Raw genomic sequence first — 19,665 nt, 5'->3', positions numbered from 1 at the left:
AGCTGGAAAATAATGTTTCTAGAAGACACCTTAAACAACTCGTACAATGCAATTCCATAGCAGCTTTTGGCATTAAGAAAGACGATAACAGTGTGAAAATTAAAAAAAAAGAAATCAATCAATCAATTACGTCGTCGTTACTGTAAGAACAATATTTCTTTTATGACTTTTTAAAAGTGCAAGGTGATTCAAATTTATCCTCAAGACACCCCGTTAAGAATTTGTATCCTGTAAATCCGTAACTTAAACAGCTTTTGTTGCTCGTTACCAAAGCAGATTAATAATTCAGACTTTGAATTGGTATGACCATGGGAAAAACTAGAACAATTTCCTCATTCTCATAGTTGTTTGTCTCTGTCTGTCTCTGAAAGCCAACTAGGAGCTTTAGAAAACTCCGAGGTAAGAAAACAATTATTTCACAGCTTTTTAAAATGAAGTCTAAAAAATTCTTTAGTCAAACTTTGAAATTTAAATCACTTGTGACTGAAAACAATCCGAAGAATTCAAACTTTACGAAAAGAAGTTTTTAAACATAAGAGAAGTAAAGAACAAATGATACTTAAAACAAATTTTACCTCTCCTCTGCTAAGAGGCCGATATTTGGGATACTTTAACACCTTGCTCTATGCTAGTCTACTGCCCAACAAATAAGGTGAAGTGACTTTAAAACTAAATAATTTTGACGCATTCATGCAAGTAAAAAAATAGGATGTGTATTAAACAACATGATAATCTCAGTGTAAAAGGGTAAAAAAGGATAGAAATCATGTTTTTTAATTAAAATGATCTGTCAGATTTGCTGTAATTTGTTGCAATGTTGGTAACAGAAACACATTCTGTGCGAGTATTAGTTGATTTTTTGCTCGAAATTAATAGAATTACGAAAAAATCAAAAACAAATTATGTATGATACTAAACTTCAGGATTTTAACATGATGCGCTAGGCAAAGTTTTTCAGGTGACTTAAAATTTGACACACTGTCAACAAAAGTTGCTTTCTAGTCCCGCACCCCTTATTTTGACGAGCGATAAGAAAAATCGCCCAAACCATGAAAGAAAAATCGTCCAAACCATGAAAGGCACCGTCGAATAGGGTAGATTCTGTATTGGACGCATCTCGGCTTAATCAGGCGTCATAATTTTCAAACTTAGAAAGGCAAGTGCGATCGTAAAAAAAAGTTTCTTTAAAATTTTTCCAGTACTGGCACTTTAACTTTAACGAAACCTTTTTAAAAGCAATATGGGTTTGCCCGAGTGCGACACGGCGCTGGCTCTTTGCATGAACGCCTTTTTCGGAGGAACTTCAAAACATTCTTTTTCTTGTTGCGTTCCTTACTTGGCACGCTTTTCCGCTAACGAATAACTTCCTAAGGGGACAGACAGGTTGGTCTTAAAACTTTCTTCCTTTTCATTTGAATCACACAATTTTGCTTTTTAAGCCACTTTTTTTCAGGAAACGTCCCACGTCTTAGAGATCGCCCCAAAAAACACGGATGTTATTCTAAGGAAGAGCTAAGACAGAAATTGAATTTTACAGGGATATAAGTGCCTTCAGAAAGTGTCAGGAATGATATAAAGGATTTTTTAATATTTTATATCAGTATATGTTATTTTCGACTTTACATCTTTATTTTCTCATAACAATTTGTAATGAATGTTATTGTGTGTTGGAATTTTTCATAAAAGTTTCGCCATTTACCCATATCCCTAATTAAATATTTTCTTTTTTAATTTAGCAATTTTGGTGATTTAAAAAAAAAAGTAAATTTAAATAAAGTTTTGCTTTTAATTTGAATAATCCACTTTTGGTGATATGAAAAAAACTACAAAGAAATTGTTTAATATTGTTACCTATACATAATTGATGAGTGCCAGAAAACATCAAAATAAGTTTTAACACAAAAGACATAAATGCTTTCACAACTAACAGCAATAAATTCGCGTATCTGTTATAATCCAAAAGCAATCGGTGCACGGCAAAAAGTATAATATTTGACGATGCTTCAATAAAGAAAGACCCCCAAGGGCTCTAGGATGGATGAGGGTGAAGAGTTACGCAAGCTCTTTAAAGTAGTTTTTAAACATGGTGTAAGTTCGTTTATAAATGAGTTCGGAAAGATGCATTTGGCGCCTAAAGCTGCCTGACGTTCTACCGACTTGATATTTTGATGTTATTAGCCACATTATCACCAGTTTACTTCCAGTCGATTTCGTAACGTAAGTCGATTCCGACGGAAAACGCAAAAAAATATTTAGAAATTGTAAAAGCAGTGTGTCTATTTGAATTTGACTGATGATTTAGACAGGCTGGTAAAGAAGGTATGGATCACGTTTCACGGACCGGGCCAAAATGGCTTTTCACGTTTCACGGACGTCGAAATAGACGATTTCACGTTTCTCGTAGAGTGAAAAATAGACAAATCTCGTTTCACGAAAATAACCTTTACCACCCTGTTTAGATTATTTCGTCTCTTGTCGGTAGAGGTTTCGGTCGGCCCTCCGGAAGTAAACTAGTGAGAATGCGGCTACACAACGAACTCCATACGTTATAGGGAAAATGGAGGTAGCATTTGGAGTACCGTATACGCTAAAGGGATAGGACGGACATGTAACACAAGCATGTGTGACTAAATCCCCCCCTCCCCCCCCCCAAACCCCCAGGGGTTTTCCTATCTTTGATCACCTTTGTGATTTCAGTCTTAGATGGAGACCTACATCTGGTTGGTCTTTCTGTGTTCTTTTTCACGATTTGCGGAGGCCGAAAATAAAGGTAAGCGCATATTGGCAGCATATGCAGATATGGTTTGATCTAATAATAATTGTTTTTATTTTTTTTATTATTAGAGATACAAGCAAGTATTGCTATCCCGTTTATACATGCAACTAGAAATTGCCAAGTGAAAATTGCCGTTTCCACGTGTAACAAAATATCGCCGGCTCGTTTACACGAGCACTAACTAAAAATGTCGGGCCGTGTACAAAACTGGTATAGAAAATTGCCGGCAACACTAGCAATTGTCAGCTTAAAGTTGTGCACGAAATATTTCTCGTGTAATAAGCCACATCCTCGGGGAACCAGGGCGTCGCGGAGATCGGACACACAGGGAGCGCTCGAGAAAGAAAGAGCACTGAAAGATAGGCTCTGTTTACAAACGTGGTTTCGTCGCGCTCTGCTCCTCCACTGACGGCTGGGCGCACGATCGAGGCACCATGTCCGTGACGTCAAATCATTACTGAGATAATCATTCGTGATGTTCGGACGGAAGTTTCTGATTGGCTAATCCAGACAAAGCCTCGTTCTCTGCGCCAAGCCATGGAATGGGAGAGGATCGCAGGCGCACCGAAACCACCACGGCTGGAAACCGAACCTAACTGAAAGATCTCTTTCAGAGCTTTTTATTTCTCGCGCGCTCCCTGTGTGCCTGATCTCTGCGACGCCCTGGGAACCCCGAGGATGAATAAGCCATAATTCTAATACATAATTTTCCTCGTTTCGCCAAAGTCTCTCCCTCAAAAAGTACTAAAGGCTCTCAAAGCATTCCTTGCCTCATCAATAAAGTGTCAGACTTCATTCGTAGATGGTTATGCATACAAATAGACAGTTTTATTTCATTAATAAATTTTAAAAAGTACTATAATATTTTCAAAATAACAGTGTAGTGGTGTGGTTGATCGAAATACAAATGAAGATCTTTGAGGTTCTGCTTATGTTTTTCTTTCAGACTGTTTCTCTCACTCTAACGAGATAACCCTCTCAATAGATTCATTCTCCATAAATGGCGAAGCATCCAACGGTATGTCTACTTCTAAACTTCTGTTAGACTCCAAGGACCCCTTCTGCTTTCAGAAGGACTCTCGAAATAAGGAGATAACAGTAAATTTGGGAGGCCTGTATTACTTGTGCGGTCTAGCCTCCAAGACAGAAGAAAACTATGTGGAATTTTATAAGATGGATGTCAATGCTTTTGAGGAGGACGCTTATTGGTTCCGCTACGAAAGTTCATCCGGAAATCAGGTGAGTACACGTCGTGGGGGCTAGTGGGGGATTAGGTGTTGTGGGGGCTCATGGGGGATTAGGTGTTGTGGGGGCTCATGGGGGATTAGGTGTTGTGGGGGCTCATGGGGGATTAGGTGTTGTGGGGGCTCATGGGGGATAAGGTGTTGTGGGGGCTCATGGGGGATTAGGTGTTGTGGGGGCTCATGGGGGATTAGGTGTTGTGGGGGCTCATAGGGGATTAGGTGTTGTGGGGGCTCATAGGGGATTAGGTGTTGTGGGGGCTCATGGGGGATTAGGTGTTGTGGGGGCTCGTGGGGTATTAGGTGTTGTGGGGGCTCATGGGCGATTAGGTGTTGTGGCGGCTCATGGGAGATTAGGTGTTGTGGGGGCTCATGGGGGATTAGGTGTTGTGGGGGCTCATGGGGGATTAGGTGTTGTGGGGGCTCATGGGGGATTAGGTGTTGTGGGGGCTCATGGGGGATTAGGTGTTGTGGGGGCTCATGGGGGATAAGGTGTTGTGGGGGCTCATGGGGGATTAGGTGTTGTGGGGGCTCATGGGGGATTAGGTGTTGTGGGGGCTCATAGGGGATTAGGTGTTGTGGGGGCTCATAGGGGATTAGGTGTTGTGGGGGCTCATGGGGGATAAGGTGTGTGGGGGCTCATGGGGGATTAGGTGTTGTGGGGACTCATGGGGGATTAGGTGTTGTGGGGGCTCATAGGGGATTAGGTGTTGTGGGGGCTCATCGGGGATTAGGTGTTGTGGGGGCTCATGGGGGATAAGGTGTGTGGGGGCTCATGGGGGATTAGGTGTTGTGGGGACTCATGGGCGATTAGGTGTTGTGGGGGCTCATAGGGGATTAGGTGTTGTGGGGGCTTATGGGGGATAAGGTGTTGTGGGGGCTCATGGGCGATTAGGTGTTGTGGGGGCTCATAGGGGATTAGGTGTTGTGGGGACTCATGGGGGATTAGGTGTTGTGGGGGCTCATGGGGGATTAGGTGTTGTGGGGGCTCATGGGGGATTAGGTGTTGTGGGGGCTCATAGGGGATTAGGTGTTGTGGGGGCTCATAGGGGATTAGGTGTTGTGGGGACTCATGGGGGATTAGGTGTTGTGGGGGCTCATGGGGGATTAGGTGTTGTGGGGGCTCATGGGGGATTAGGTGTTGTGGGGACTCATGGGGGATTAGGTGTTGTGGGGGCTCGTGGGGTATTAGGTGTTGTGGGGGCTCATGGGCGATTAGGTGTTGTGGGGGCTCATGGGGGATTAGGTGTTGTGGGGGCTCATGGGGGATTAGGTGTTGTGGGGGCTCATAGGGGATTAGGTGTTGTGGGGGCTCATAGGGGATTAGGTGTTGTGGGGACTCATGGGAGATTAGGTGTTGTGGGGGCTCATGGGGGATTAGGTGTTGTGGGGGCTCATAGGGGATTAGGTGTTGTGGGGGCTCATGGGGGATAAGGTGTTGTGGGGGCTCATGGGGGATTAGGTGTTGTGGCGGCTCATGGGAGATTAGGTGTTGTGGGGGCTCATGGGGGATTAGGTGTTGTGGGGGCTCATGGGGGATTAGGTGTTGTGGGGACTCATGGGGGATTAGGTGTTGTGGGGGCTCGTGGGGTATTAGGTGTTGTGGGGGCTCATGGGCGATTAGGTGTTGTGGGGGCTCATAGGGGATTAGGTGTTGTGGGGACTCATGGGGGATTAGGTGTTGTGGGGGCTCATGGGGGATTAGGTGTTGTGGGGGCTCATGGGGGATTAGGTGTTGTGGGGGCTCATAGGGGATTAGGTGTTGTGGGGGCTCATAGGGGATTAGGTGTTGTGGGGACTCATGGGGGATTAGGTGTTGTGGGGGCTCATGGGGGATTAGGTGTTGTGGGGGCTCATGGGGGATTAGGTGTTGTGGGGGCTCATAGGGGATTAGGTGTTGTGGGGGCTCATGGGGGATAAGGTGTTGTGGGGGCTCATGGGGGATTAGGTGTTGTGGGGGCTTATGGGGGATTAGGTGTTGTGGGGGCTCATAGGGGATTAGGTGTTGTGGGGGCTCATGGGGGATTAGGTGTTGTGGGGGCTCATGGGGGATTAGGTGTTGTGGGGCTCATGGGGGATTAGGTGTTGTGGGGGCTCATAGGGGATTAGGTGTTGTGGGGGCTCATGGGGGATTAGGTGTTGTGGGGGCTTATGGGGGATTAGGTGTTGTGGGGGCTCATAGGGGATTAGGTGTTGTGGGGGCTCATGGGGGATAAGGTGTTGTGGGGGCTCATGGGGGATTAGGTGTTGTGGGGGCTTATGGGGGATTAGGTGTTGTGGGGGCTCATAGGGGATTAGGTGTTGTGGGGGCTCATGGGGGATAAGGTGTTGTGGGGGCTCATGGGGGATTAGGTGTTGTGGGGGCTCATGGGGGATTAGGTGTTGTGGGGGCTCATAGGGGATTAGGTGTTGTGGGGGCTCATGGGGGATAAGGTGTTGTGGGGGCTCATGGGGGATTAGGTGTTGTGGGGGCTCATGGGGGATTAGGTGTTGTGGGGGCTCATGGGGGATTAGGTGTTGTGGGGCTCATGGGGGATTAGGTGTTGTGGGGGCTCATGGAGGATTAGGTACTGTGGGGGCTCATGGGGGATTAGGTGTTGTGGGGGCTTATGGGGGATTAGGTGTTGTGGGGGCTCATAGGGGATTAGGTGTTGTGGGGCTCATGGGGGATAAGGTGTTGTGGGGGCTCATGGGGGATTAGGTGTTGTGGGGGCTCATGGGCGATTAGGTGTTGTGGGGGCTCATAGGGGATTAGGTGTTGTGGGGACTCATGGGGGATTAGGTGTTGTGGGGGCTCATGGGGGATTAGGTGTTGTGGGGGCTCATGGGGGATTAGGTGTTGTGGGGGCTCATCAGGGATTAGGTGTTGTGGGGGCTCATCAGGGATTAGGTGTTGTTGGGGCTCATCGGGGATTAGGTGTTGTGGGGGCTCATGGGGGCTTAGGTGTTGTGGGGGCTCATGGGGGATTAGGTGTTGTGGGGGCTCATGGGGGATTAGGTGTTGTGGGGGCTCATGGGGGATAAGGTGTTGTGGGGGCTCATGGGGGATTAGGTGTTGTGGGGGCTCATGGGGGATTAGGTGTTGTGGGGCTCATGGGGGATTAGGTGTTGTGGGGGCTCATCGGGGATTAGGTGTTGTGGGGGCTCATCGGGGATTAGGTGTTGTGGGGGCTCATCGGGGATTAGGTGTTGTGGGGGCTCATCGGGGATTAGGTGTTGTGGGGGCTCATCGGGGATTAGGTGTTGTGGGGGCTCATCGGGGATTAGGTGCCGTGGGGGCTCATGGGGGATTAGATGTTGTGGGGGCTCATGGGGGATTAGGTGTCGTGGGGGCTCATGGGGGATTAGGTGTCGTGGGGGCTCATAGAGGATTAGGTGTTGTGGGGACTCATGGGGGATTAGGTGCCGTGGGGGCTCATAGGGGATTAGGTGTTGTGGGGGCTCATGGGGGATTAGGTGTTGTGGGGGCTCATGGGGGATTAGGTGTGTGGGGGCTCATGGGGGATTAGGTGTTGTGGGGGCTTATGGGGGATTAGGTGTTGTGGGGGCTTATGGGGGATTAGGTGATGTGGGGGCTCATAGGGGATTAGGTGTTGTGGGGGCTCATGGGGGATAAGGTGTTGTGGGGGCTCATGGGGGATTAGGTGTTGTGGGGGCTCATGGGGGATTAGGTGTTGTGGGGGCTCATGGGGGATTAGGTGTTGTGGGGCTCATGGGGGATTAGGTGTTGTGGGGGCTCATGGAGGATTAGGTACTGTGGGGGCTCATGGGGGATTAGGTGTTGTGGGGGCTTATGGGGGATTAGGTGTTGTGGGGGCTCATAGGGGATTAGGTGTTGTGGGGCTCATGGGGGATAAGGTGTTGTGGGGGCTCATGGGGGATTAGGTGTTGTGGGGGCTCATGGGCGATTAGGTGTTGTGGGGGCTCATAGGGGATTAGGTGTTGTGGGGACTCATGGGGGATTAGGTGTTGTGGGGGCTCATGGGGGATTAGGTGTTGTGGGGGCTCATGGGGGATTAGGTGTTGTGGGGGCTCATCAGGGATTAGGTGTTGTGGGGGCTCATCAGGGATTAGGTGTTGTTGGGGCTCATCGGGGATTAGGTGTTGTGGGGGCTCATGGGGGCTTAGGTGTTGTGGGGGCTCATGGGGGATTAGGTGTTGTGGGGGCTCATGGGGGATTAGGTGTTGTGGGGGCTCATGGGGGATAAGGTGTTGTGGGGGCTCATGGGGGATTAGGTGTTGTGGGGGCTCATGGGGGATTAGGTGTTGTGGGGCTCATGGGGGATTAGGTGTTGTGGGGGCTCATCGGGGATTAGGTGTTGTGGGGGCTCATCGGGGATTAGGTGTTGTGGGGGCTCATCGGGGATTAGGTGTTGTGGGGGCTCATCGGGGATTAGGTGTTGTGGGGGCTCATCGGGGATTAGGTGTTGTGGGGGCTCATGGGGGATTAGGTGTTGTGGGGGCTCATGGGGGATTAGATGTTGTGGGGGCTCATGGGGGATTAGGTGTCGTGGGGGCTCATGGGGGATTAGGTGTCGTGGGGGCTCATAGAGGATTAGGTGTTGTGGGGACTCATGGGGGATTAGGTGCCGTGGGGGCTCATAGGGGATTAGGTGTTGTGGGGGCTCATGGGGGATTAGGTGTTGTGGGGGCTCATGGGGGATTAGGTGTGTGGGGGCTCATGGGGGATTAGGTGTTGTGGGGGCTCATGGGGGATTAGGTGTTGTGGGGGCTCATGGGGGATTAGGTGTTGTGGGGGCTCATGGGGGATTAGGTGTTGTGGGGGCTCATGGGGGATAAGGTGTTGTGGGGGCTCATGGGGGATTAGGTGTTGTGGGGGCTCATGGGGGATTAGGTGTTGTGGGGCTCATGGGGGATTAGGTGTTGTGGGGGCTCATGGAGGATTAGGTACTGTGGGGGCTCATGGGGGATTAGGTGTTGTGGGGGCTTATGGGGGATTAGGTGTTGTGGGGGCTCATAGGGGATTAGGTGTTGTGGGGCTCATGGGGGATAAGGTGTTGTGGGGGCTCATGGGGGATTAGGTGTTGTGGGGGCTCATGGGGGATAAGGTGTTGTGGGGGCTCATGGGGGATTAGGTGTTGTGGGGGCTCATGGGGGATTAGGTGTTGTGGGGGCTCATGGGGGATTAGGTGTTGTGGGGCTCATGGGGGATTAGGTGTTGTGGGGGCTCATGGAGGATTAGGTACTGTGGGGGCTCATGGGGGATTAGGTGTTGTGGGGGCTTATGGGGGATTAGGTGTTGTGGGGGCTCATAGGGGATTAGGTGTTGTGGGGCTCATGGGGGATAAGGTGTTGTGGGGGCTCATGGGGGATTAGGTGTTGTGGGGGCTCATGGGCGATTAGGTGTTGTGGGGGCTCATAGGGGATTAGGTGTTGTGGGGACTCATGGGGGATTAGGTGTTGTGGGGGCTCATGGGGGATTAGGTGTTGTGGGGGCTCATGGGGGATTAGGTGTTGTGGGGGCTCATCAGGGATTAGGTGTTGTGGGGGCTCATCAGGGATTAGGTGTTGTTGGGGCTCATCGGGGATTAGGTGTTGTGGGGGCTCATGGGGGCTTAGGTGTTGTGGGGGCTCATGGGGGATTAGGTGTTGTGGGGGCTCATGGGGGATTAGGTGTTGTGGGGGCTCATCGGGGATTAGGTGCCGTGGGGGCTCATGGGGGATTAGATGTTGTGGGGGCTCATGGGGGATTAGGTGTCGTGGGGGCTCATGGGGGATTAGGTGTCGTGGGGGCTCATAGAGGATTAGGTGTTGTGGGGACTCATGGGGGATTAGGTGCCGTGGGGGCTCATAGGGGATTAGGTGTTGTGGGGGCTCATGGGGGATTAGGTGTTGTGGGGGCTCATGGGGGATTAGGTGTGTGGGGGCTCATGGGGGATTAGGTGTTGTGGGGGCTTATGGGGGATTAGGTGTTGTGGGGGCTCATGGGGGATTAGGTGTTGTGGGGGCTCATGGGGGATAAGGTGTTGTGGGGGCTCATGGGGGATTAGGTGTTGTGGGGGCTCATGGAGGATTCCACCGTGAACTCTTTAATGCGAATTGTGACACGCATGTGTCACGTAGCTTATTAGAACTGGGCACGAGTCCACTCAGCCAAAATAGCTGCCCACGCGAGTCGTGTGTTGTAGGAGCAAATAAACCACCTCGATACAATTATGAGTGTCCTCTGCACTTTAAGTCTAGTTATTTCGATCATGTCATGCTGCTTCATTTTCTTGCCTTCAGAAAGTAAGAGGAAAAAGAGGGGGTGATGGTGGTTATGATGTCAGCAAAACAGACATTGAGGTACGACTTGCAAGGAAAATACGGCTCTCGATCACCGAGTACAAAGATAAGCCCTGCACCTCTCTTGCATTTTACGGAAAGACAAGAAATTCTTCAGGTAAGCTGCACCAACCTTTTATCTGTCTCCCCGACCGTCCGCCTGCCTGCCTGACCGCCCGCACCTCTGCCCTCCTGCCTGCCCTCCTGCCCGCCCGCAGACCCGCTCACCAGAACCCCTGCCGGCCCGTCACTCACTCACCCGCCTGCCTGCATTGTTATTCTCTTTATTCCTATCTTTCGAGGCGTTCGTACGTCAGCCCGCCTGCGATGACTTATTACACCTAAATCAAACTATTAATTTGCTTCACATTTTGCTATAATAGTCTCGACGAGTCAACAACCTCTAGGATGCTACCAACATCAACACATCGGGGGCAGCTTTAGCATGCTTGTGAAGCTCAAGGGACAGACTCCTGTTAGTTTTTGCTCCAGGTAAGGTCTGGTGGGTGGGTGGGGAGGGGTACAGACTCCTGATAGTTTTTGCTCCAGGTAAGGTGTGGGTGGGTGGGTGGGGAGGGGTACAGACTGCTGATAGTTTTTGCTCCAGGTAAGGTGTGTGTGTGTGTGTGTGTGGGGGGGGGGGGGTGGGTGGGGAGGGTACAGACTCCTGATAGTTTTTGCTCCAGGTAAGGTGTGTGTGTGTGGGGGGGGGGGGGGGGGGTGGGGGTGGGTGGGGAGGGGTACAGACTCCTGATATTTTTTGCTCCAGGTAAGGTGTGGGGGGTGGGTGGGGTGGGGAGGGGTACAGGCCCGTGGCATAATTTTTTATGTCAAGAATCTACAATCTTATCTTAAGAGCACCTCTAGCTCATAAAGAATATCCTTGAATTATTACTATAGGGATTAAGAACACTCATCAATATTCAATAGGCATGTTGACACTCTTTGGACACGTGAATAGGCTTTATACCTAGCAATACACCCAACAAATCTAAAGCACGGGGAGGGAATTGAAATCGTCTCGAGGGAAATATTGGGGTACAATAGAACAACAATAGCAGACTAACGAACATGAAACATTATATAAAGCTATCATGATGTCATTGAAGCTTTATGTTGCATCCAGCAGATTTGGCAAACAAACAACGACATACGTAAGATCACAAACAGTAAACTACTTTATTCCTAGTAAATAGCACAGTTTACAATCTATTTTATGGTATCTTTTAGATACACTCTCATAAACGGACTCCATAATCAGTGTTTAAAAGTACCTTAGCTGTCCGTTAGTCCACGAATCCCCTTGCCAGCTTCATTTTGCTCAGACAATCGCCTATTTCTTCTTTTTCTAAGCCGTCGTCACGCTGTCTTTGACCAGTTCCGACTCGCATGATTATGTTCAACCTGAGAATAAAGAAAGTCAGAATGATCGAAGACCTGAATTAAACAGCATAAACACCGACAACTTTATATGTACAGTACTAACCTCGGGTAATTTTGCTAAGCCAGTTGGACTGCGTTTCGTAATTGGATTGATAGAAGTCCAGTTATTAGTGTATAGAGTCTTCTCGGTGGATATCTTGTGCCGTCGGCCTTGTTTTTTAAAGATTTCAGTTTCAAAATATGCGACGTTTTTGTCGTCGACTAGTGCTCGACTAGCGATCTAATGACATTAGTTTTGTTTATTGTTCTACTTGCTTTTTTAACAGAATTCCGGTAGTCTTTTTAATGACAATTCAAAAGCTATTGTTGTTTTTTTTCCATCGCGATTGATCAACATGCCTATTGAATATTGATGAGTGTTTTCTTTTCGCGGATCTAAAATCCCTCTGGCTTCGACCTCGGGGTTATATATCCACGAAAACACTCCTTTTCGTGTTTTAAATAGTACTTATGTATTGTTTGTTAAATATTCATTTATTCATTTGTTTATTCATTTACAAACTTTAACTGTTAAAAAAAGAGTAAAATACATTGTTGTGGAGTAAATAAATATGATTATCCAGTAATATTTTATTTTCTGTAGTATTTGTGTTGACGCGTTCCCCACATGCCGTGCGTTTCTCGTGAAACCTGACCACACGTGCTGGTGTAACAAAGAACCTGCTGCCCTTACGGCAAATTTCTTTGAAATATCAGGAGTAAATTGTAACAACGATACAACGATGATGTATTCTGTTGGAGGTAAGTCCATTATTCGGTTTACTATAATCCCATTCCGATATACAATACAAAAAAAACACTAAGTTGGGTTAACACGGGTATTCGGGATTAAATCTTATTTAAGGCCGGAAAATGTGATTTTAGTCACCGAAAAAAAGGAGCAAAGGAACAGAACAGGATTTGGAGTAAACCTTAATAGGGGGGGCTAGACTGGGACCATATCTGAAAGGAAAATCCTTCAATATTCTATTCTGCTAAATGCTGAAATGAATACATTTTGGTGTAGTACTATAAAATCAATTTAATCTTAACAGACCAATTTATTGTTTAGATCAGCCCCCGATCTCATGCAAGAGAGAGATGCGATTACTTACTCCTGAGAGGTCCCTACTCGGCAGTACTCCCCCTGTAGTCTGCCCATCGTCATTTCGCTGCTTCGGCCTAGTGGCAAGCTACGATAATTCTCCGCCATTACCCATTTGGCTCCACACTCAACCACCTGAAAATGCTGTTGTGATCTTGGCTTTCTACTCATGCGTACATGATAGCGACCCTTGCAAAGTGATAGCAAATCCTGTGGCATGCAATCAGTGGGTGAGCTCTCTTGGAACTTGCAATTCAACCGTCGGTGAGGACATTAAAGTGATAAATTGACCAGCCAATATGTTTATTTATTTACTTTTCACTTTGTTTGTTTGTATGTTTTGTTTTCTTTGGTTTTTTTTGTCTCTTTACTGGTTAGTTTGTTGCATGCCTTTTTTGTTTCTCTGCTTTTTTTGTGTGTCTGTCCGTTTCTCTGCTGTTTATGTTTATTCTTTTTTCTGCTTTTTTTACGTCTGTTTATTTTTCTTGTTTCATTTGTCTGCTTTGTTTTTATGTCTTCTGGTCTCTTTCCTTTTTTTAAATTCTTATCCGTTTGATCTGTCTTTTTCATCTTTTCCCTTGTTATCTGACTATGGGTATCCCATCTTCTTGTAGAAATAAAAAACGCTACGTTTGAGATGCAGCTAAAAGCCGACAAGCCATTCCCTGTGTCTCTGCTTAACCACTCAAGCAGCCAGTACCAAGCAGAAAAGCTATTCTACGAAAACTTGGTAACGTATTACAATACTTCAAATAGCTCTTGTCAGCCACACCTTTGTTATTGTTTTCATTTATTATTGGAAGAGGGATTATGTGAAGAAATTTCTCAATAACCATCAAAATCACAGGCTTACCAACCTCTCAGTCAGTCTCAAGTCAGCTCGAATCTTTTAACGATTGATCACCTCCTGTAATTGTCTTAAATCCTAAAATAAAGGTCACAATAAACTTCATTGCTTTGTGTTCTAGATTCTCAAAGAGATGGCACGTCATCTGGTGTACAATGTGACTGTCATCGATTTAAGGTAATGGTGATGGTGGTGGTTATGGTGATGGTGGTGGTGGTGGTGGTGATGGTGGCGATGGCGATGGCGATGGCGATGGCGATGGCGATGGCGATGGCGATGGCGATGGCGATGGCGATGGCGATGGCGATGGCGATGGTGATGGCGATGGCGATGGCGATGGCGATGGCGATGGCGATGGCGATGGCGATGGCGATGGCGATGGCGATGGCGATGGCGATGGCGATGGCGATGGCGATGGCGATGATAGGAGTGGTGTTGATGATGACGGTGATGGTGATAATGATGATAACCATAAAAAGCTATCTCAATAGCAATTACTTGGATACACAATCAGCTGTGCATCACCCTTCCTTGCCTTTGGCTCCCACTGGATTTGGGGTTCAATTCCCTGTTCTGACTCGAATTGAGGTGGCTGGACCTCACCTTTCCTCCGAGGGTTTGATCTTAGGGTTCTGCAGTTTTCCTCCTTTCACAAAAACCAACCATTTCGGTGTGAGCTGTGATCTGTGGTCAGGCATGAGTCCTATGGTTTCTGCCTCCGATTCTTCTACCACGTTTTATCTGAGCTCTAATAGATTCAGTATCCCAGGTACAATGGGAGTGGTTAGCTTCTCCCATTTATTCGTTTATTTAAATCCACATTTTTTATTCGATGGTATGATCCCTGTAGCCCCGGCAGCACCTACATCAAAGCAGAAATCGTCAGCACTGCACCAAGCCACAGGGAATATCTCAAGAACAAGATCAAGACCGAGATCATCGATGGAGGGAAGAAAGATGGGGTAGACTTCACAGGGGATGTGAAACTTGAGCCTATAGGTCAGTCAAGGATATTGTTAAATTGTTAAATTTACCTACTAGTACATAAAAAACGCTTTTAGAAGCATTTTTAGGGCATAGCCGTAGCAGGCCACGTAAGGTTGGGGAGGGGGGGGGGGGGGAAATACAGAAACATTAAGAAAATATTGGGGGCACAGCCACGTCCCTACTGGTCATTTCCTTGTAATTTTTTTATATATATTGGGGGGCACCACCACCTGCCCTGTAGGGTGAACATTTGATGCATGACAAATTACCATCTAAGACGGAAAGGTCACCCTTTGCGAATCTGAAGGTTTAAACAATTTGTTTTAAATAAAGTGGATTCTTAATAGATATACCATCAATGTCACGTGCTATTAGGTTTAACAATTAGTTGGCCATCGTAATGTTGCCCTCTTCAGATCATGTTTAGCTGATATATTATACTTCATGGCGGTTCCCCTTTAGATCCGCTCTGTGTTCAAGTAAAAACTGAATACCAAGTTACATATTGGGAAACAAACCTTAAACTTTAAAACATTCCTTTTCTGATCACAGACACAAATCGTACCGCCCCAAATGCTACATGCTGTATGCCTACCATCAATATAACGAGCCTAGCGAACACCACCGCTGATCATGCAATCGTCGTCTCAATTGCCGAGGCCTTTACCGTTGAAGCCCAAATACTCTACCCAAGCTGCCATCACGCCTCAAATAACAACCACATATGGGAAATAAGGGAGTTTTCTGACGGCGCCATCGGTAAAATGGTAAAAAGAAATGACTCCAAGTCGAATTATCCTCTGGTTATCGACAAAGAAAGTGTGCAGTGGGGTTCGTATATTGTTCTGTATACCGTGAGCTGCCCAGGTGACAACGACGAAGTAAAGAGCTATGCCTGGGGACTTGTAAATTTCAACAGAGCAGAACTTGAAGCCTCTATAGATGGCGGGTCAGCGGTCACTCGTGGTGGAAGCGGAGAGACCACGTGCGACGCCTCGCCCTCACGAGACAAGAGAGCAGAGCCTGGGGACTACAGTGGTGAGTTTTTTTAGTGTTTCATACAGTCTTCTGCGGAAGCAGACTTAACGGAAACAATGGAAGCTCCTTGCAACTGCAGTTCTCGGCGCGTACCCAGGATTGGCTGAGGGGGAGGGGGGTGTGCAGTCATAGGTATCATATGGAAAATGCATAGTATTTGAAGAATCCTTATCAGAATCAACTTATCCTGGGCTTACGAAAAAGCCAGATTTTTTTTCTAGAAAGAGTTTAGTTTCATTTAAAGATTTTATTTTTTGTCGTTATCTGGTGTGACGGGCGCAGCCTTGTCTGATTTTTTTGTTTGATTATTTTGTTTTGATTTTGCCACCCAGAAAGGTCATGTGATCTCTTAGCTTGAGTCCCCTATTTTTTGTCATCTATGAAGCATGTTTCATACATGAATCTGACCTTTCCCTCGTCTCCAGGTATGGAGTTCTTGTGGCTTTGTAAGGAAACCACCGAGTCATATCCAAGCGGCAACTACACCTCTTTACCCGTGGTCACTCCTGGGCCCCAGGGCGCTGGCGGGTGTTACGGAACGGGGATCGGAAGACTGAGTTCTAAGTATCGAACTGTGAAGGTTAACCTTGGTGCAATGCAGGTTGGGAAGAGTTATGACGTCACGGTGGTTATCAAGAAAGAGTTCAGTACAGCTGAGTTTACTCAGACTATTGAGGTTGTTCTTGGTGACCCACCAATGCTCAAAATCAGGTGAACCTAATAGTCTCATCTCATAAAATCACATCACGTGCTATTGTATGACGCGATACAACACGATATCGCCTGACACGACACGACATGATCTCTACATGACATGACATAATCTAAAGCGACACAACACGACATGATCTATACACGACAGGACATCACCTGACACGACCTGAGATGAAATTACACGGCACCCGCGACATGATCTGACGCGACACGACACAGCATGATCTAGACGACACGACATGATCTATACATGACACGACATGATCTATACACGATCGACACGACATGATCTGACGCGACATGACATCGCCTGACACGACCTGAGATGAAATTACACGACACCGCATGATCTAAGACGACACGACATGGCCTGGCACGACTTGACATGATCTTTGCAGGACACGACACGACACGAAACGACATGATCCATACATGACACGACATGATCTATATACGACACGACATGATTTCGGCACGACATGACTCGACACGACATGACCTGATACGACATGAGCTGACGCGAGACAGCATGACACGACATTCCATGGTATACCTTCATAATACAAGCTGATTTCGCTTAGGGTTAATTTGTCGGAGTAAAAACAAAAACAACAACAACAAAGAAACAACAAAAACTATATAGTGCTACCGATAAAGTACTAGACCTTATTCCCATGATATGACATAAAATAACATCCAAATACGTCCACAATAAACGCAAAACAATGGGAGTAAAACGAGATGGCGTCTGTATCTAAAGTAACATTTCTTGTCATGAAGTGTCATTTAACATATATAAACAACAGCAATGCAGTAAGTATCCCGATCGCGTATATTTCATTCTGCTGCTTTCATCAGATGCTTAGAGAACTGTGGTGTATCGGCCGCCATCAATACTGAGCTCGCCGTTAAGGCTGAGTGTGAAAAGGACTGTGCACATGGGATGTCATATGAGTGGAGCCTGCAAAAGGAGTCCCAAGGGTCTCCACCCTCGTGGCATGAGTTGTCAGACTTCACATCGATGATCGATCATCACCCGGGAAACGATTTTTTGAAGCTCAAGGCAAATAAGCTCGATGCGCATTTCAGGTACGATTCACCGCTGATCCTGTTCGTAGAATATAATTTATTTATGAAAGGTAATAGTGCTTCATCTTCTAGAAACTCAAGATTATCAACCATTTCCTAGATTAATCATCTTTTTTATCGTGTTTTAAATTGTTGGAAAATTAGTTAAAAAAGGTACATACACCTTTTCTCATTTGACAAAATAAGAAAGTGGAACTTTGCGAATGCCCCATGTAGTGAATGAACGCATCTATACAAGAAAAAAATAACATTTGTCAATCGAACCTACTCTGGTCATTTTCCATTTTATCAAACTTTTAAGCTTTGTTGCCAAGCAAATTTGAAAGTATTATTTTTATTTATATATATTTATTTTTATTTAATTTATTTGAGGGTAATTGTCACTTCTAGATACCGTTTGCTTGTGAAAGCTGGGCGAAGTGGTAGCGAGGGAAAAACCTCGTACGAGTTTCTCACGAACGCGCCACCACAGGGTGGCCGATGCCAGCTAATGCCACCTGAGGGAAGAGCCCTGGAAACGACATTCGCCTTGTCATGTGAAGGCTGGCAAGACCAGGACACACCGCTGACATATCGGCTTGACGTGAGTAGTGTAACAGAGGTATTGTATACTTTACTTCGCGGTTTTCCTATGTCAGCTTTTCCCAATTGCGCCTGTAAAACTAGCATGGTAAACTCATAATTGATTGTTAGCCGGAGTCATGCTTGAATTAGGCTTGAATTTCAAAGCTATTCATGTAAAAGTATGTATTTGCTTGATTTTCAAGAAAAAAAATTCAGGTATTTTGTATATCAAATATGCCTATACAGCCTTGTCAATTATTGGCACGTTCGTTCGTTATCTATTGTGAATCCGTGAGAAACAACATTGACAAAAACTACATCCCTTGATAGAAGTTTGCCCAAAATTCACATGTAACAGCCTTTAACCTTTCTAATGCGACATTTTCATGTCTTAGGCTTGAATTGTGTATCCCTTACAGGTAAAGGATTCCAATGGTGTTTGTTATTGTTTATCATTGGAAATACAGCGGTTTATTTGCAGGGAAACTTCAAAATAACAATCTACGAATGAAGTCTGATATGTTATTAACGATATTTGATTGAAAATATATTGGCTTTTTGCTTGAATTAGCCGATGGAAATGGATGTTTTGTGTGAATCGCCATTGAGCGGGAGCATCAAATGGCGGCGTAATTGGCATTCTTTAAGTCATATTATGTATCCCTTACAGGTAAAGAATTCAAAAGGTGTTTGGTTCACCGCTTGCAGAGGAGGGATGACGTCATGCCGAGGCATCACCTTGCCGGGTGGAGTGGAGTCAGAAGGGTTTAAGCTCGACGCAAACGTGATAGTAGCTGACTCGGCACACGCCTCGAGTAGGGTTGGCATCAGCGTCAAGGTACGGTAATAGGCGCGATTTCCAGAGAGGCTTCGTCAGCGTGCCGTACCAAAAACTGCCTTCTCCCCTCTGAAGCTGAAGGGGCATACTAAGTATTAACTGATTCTTTAAATATTCATCCTTAAAGCGACAATGTCATCAGTTTACTGCAGGTCGATTACGAAACAATTTTAATGACTTTTAACGGAAAACACGAAAAATATTTCAAAATATTGAAAACAGTGTGTCTATTGGAAGTTTCTTTAAGGATGTGACTGATAATTTAGAGCGGATGGCCTGTTAAATAGCACGGATTCTAATAGACCTCGGTTGAGGTTTCCGTCGGTCCTCTGACCGCGTAGGAAAGCTGGCGTCAGTGCCGCTTTAATATTAATTTGTATAATTCACCCTTCATCAATCTTTTTTTCTACCATCGTTAGACCGTTAACCATCCTAAATACGTCATTTTAACCATCCTTCATGATTCTTTCTATTTATTCACACCAGGTAGAAAAGCCATCCTTAGACCCTACAGCGTTTTTCTCTTCTATCAAAAAACTTGCGTCGGGCGATGACAATGTGATGGCAAGTATGCTAAGATCCGGCGACCTACACGGTGCTTCCGCGATGGCGTCAGCGGTACTGGAATCCCTGGACATGGTACCAGACGAGACTATGACCCCAGATCAAAAAGCTAAGGTAATATAACAACAACAACAACAACAACCAACACCACCACCACCACCACCACCATTACCACAACAACAACAGTAATAATAT

General features: G+C 46.4%; 1 protein-coding gene and 1 long non-coding RNA gene across 2 annotated transcripts in view; one reads left to right on the top strand and one right to left on the bottom strand.

The window, feature by feature from the left end:
* Positions 1-313: 313 nt before the first annotated feature.
* LOC5520166 (polycystic kidney disease protein 1-like 2) overlaps positions 314-19,665 on the top strand; it is a 32,168-nt gene continuing 12,816 nt past the window's right edge. The window contains exons 1-16 of the mRNA XM_048720267.1: positions 314-399; positions 2,698-2,770; positions 3,723-4,015; positions 10,264-10,420; positions 10,686-10,794; positions 12,329-12,486; positions 12,797-13,093; positions 13,444-13,559; positions 13,798-13,853; positions 14,527-14,675; positions 15,216-15,701; positions 16,127-16,412; positions 17,274-17,504; positions 17,895-18,087; positions 18,739-18,906; positions 19,393-19,584. Coding sequence (XP_048576224.1) covers positions 2,704-2,770; positions 3,723-4,015; positions 10,264-10,420; positions 10,686-10,794; positions 12,329-12,486; positions 12,797-13,093; positions 13,444-13,559; positions 13,798-13,853; positions 14,527-14,675; positions 15,216-15,701; positions 16,127-16,412; positions 17,274-17,504; positions 17,895-18,087; positions 18,739-18,906; positions 19,393-19,584 — 2,958 coding nt within the window. The 5' untranslated portion in view covers positions 314-399; positions 2,698-2,703. The remainder of the gene's footprint in view (positions 400-2,697; positions 2,771-3,722; positions 4,016-10,263; positions 10,421-10,685; positions 10,795-12,328; positions 12,487-12,796; positions 13,094-13,443; positions 13,560-13,797; positions 13,854-14,526; positions 14,676-15,215; positions 15,702-16,126; positions 16,413-17,273; positions 17,505-17,894; positions 18,088-18,738; positions 18,907-19,392; positions 19,585-19,665) is intronic.
* Positions 11,463-12,087, bottom strand: LOC116603660. The gene is made up of 2 exons (XR_004290722.2): positions 11,789-12,087; positions 11,463-11,706 (listed from the first exon to the last, which is right to left on the bottom strand). It is a non-coding gene; the product is annotated as an uncharacterized LOC116603660 (long non-coding RNA).

This window comes from Nematostella vectensis, chromosome 12, assembly GCF_932526225.1.
Source record: "Nematostella vectensis chromosome 12, jaNemVect1.1, whole genome shotgun sequence".
NCBI classification, from domain to species: Eukaryota; Metazoa; Cnidaria; class Anthozoa; order Actiniaria; family Edwardsiidae; genus Nematostella; species Nematostella vectensis.
This window is presented reverse-complemented; position numbering and strand designations above follow the sequence as displayed.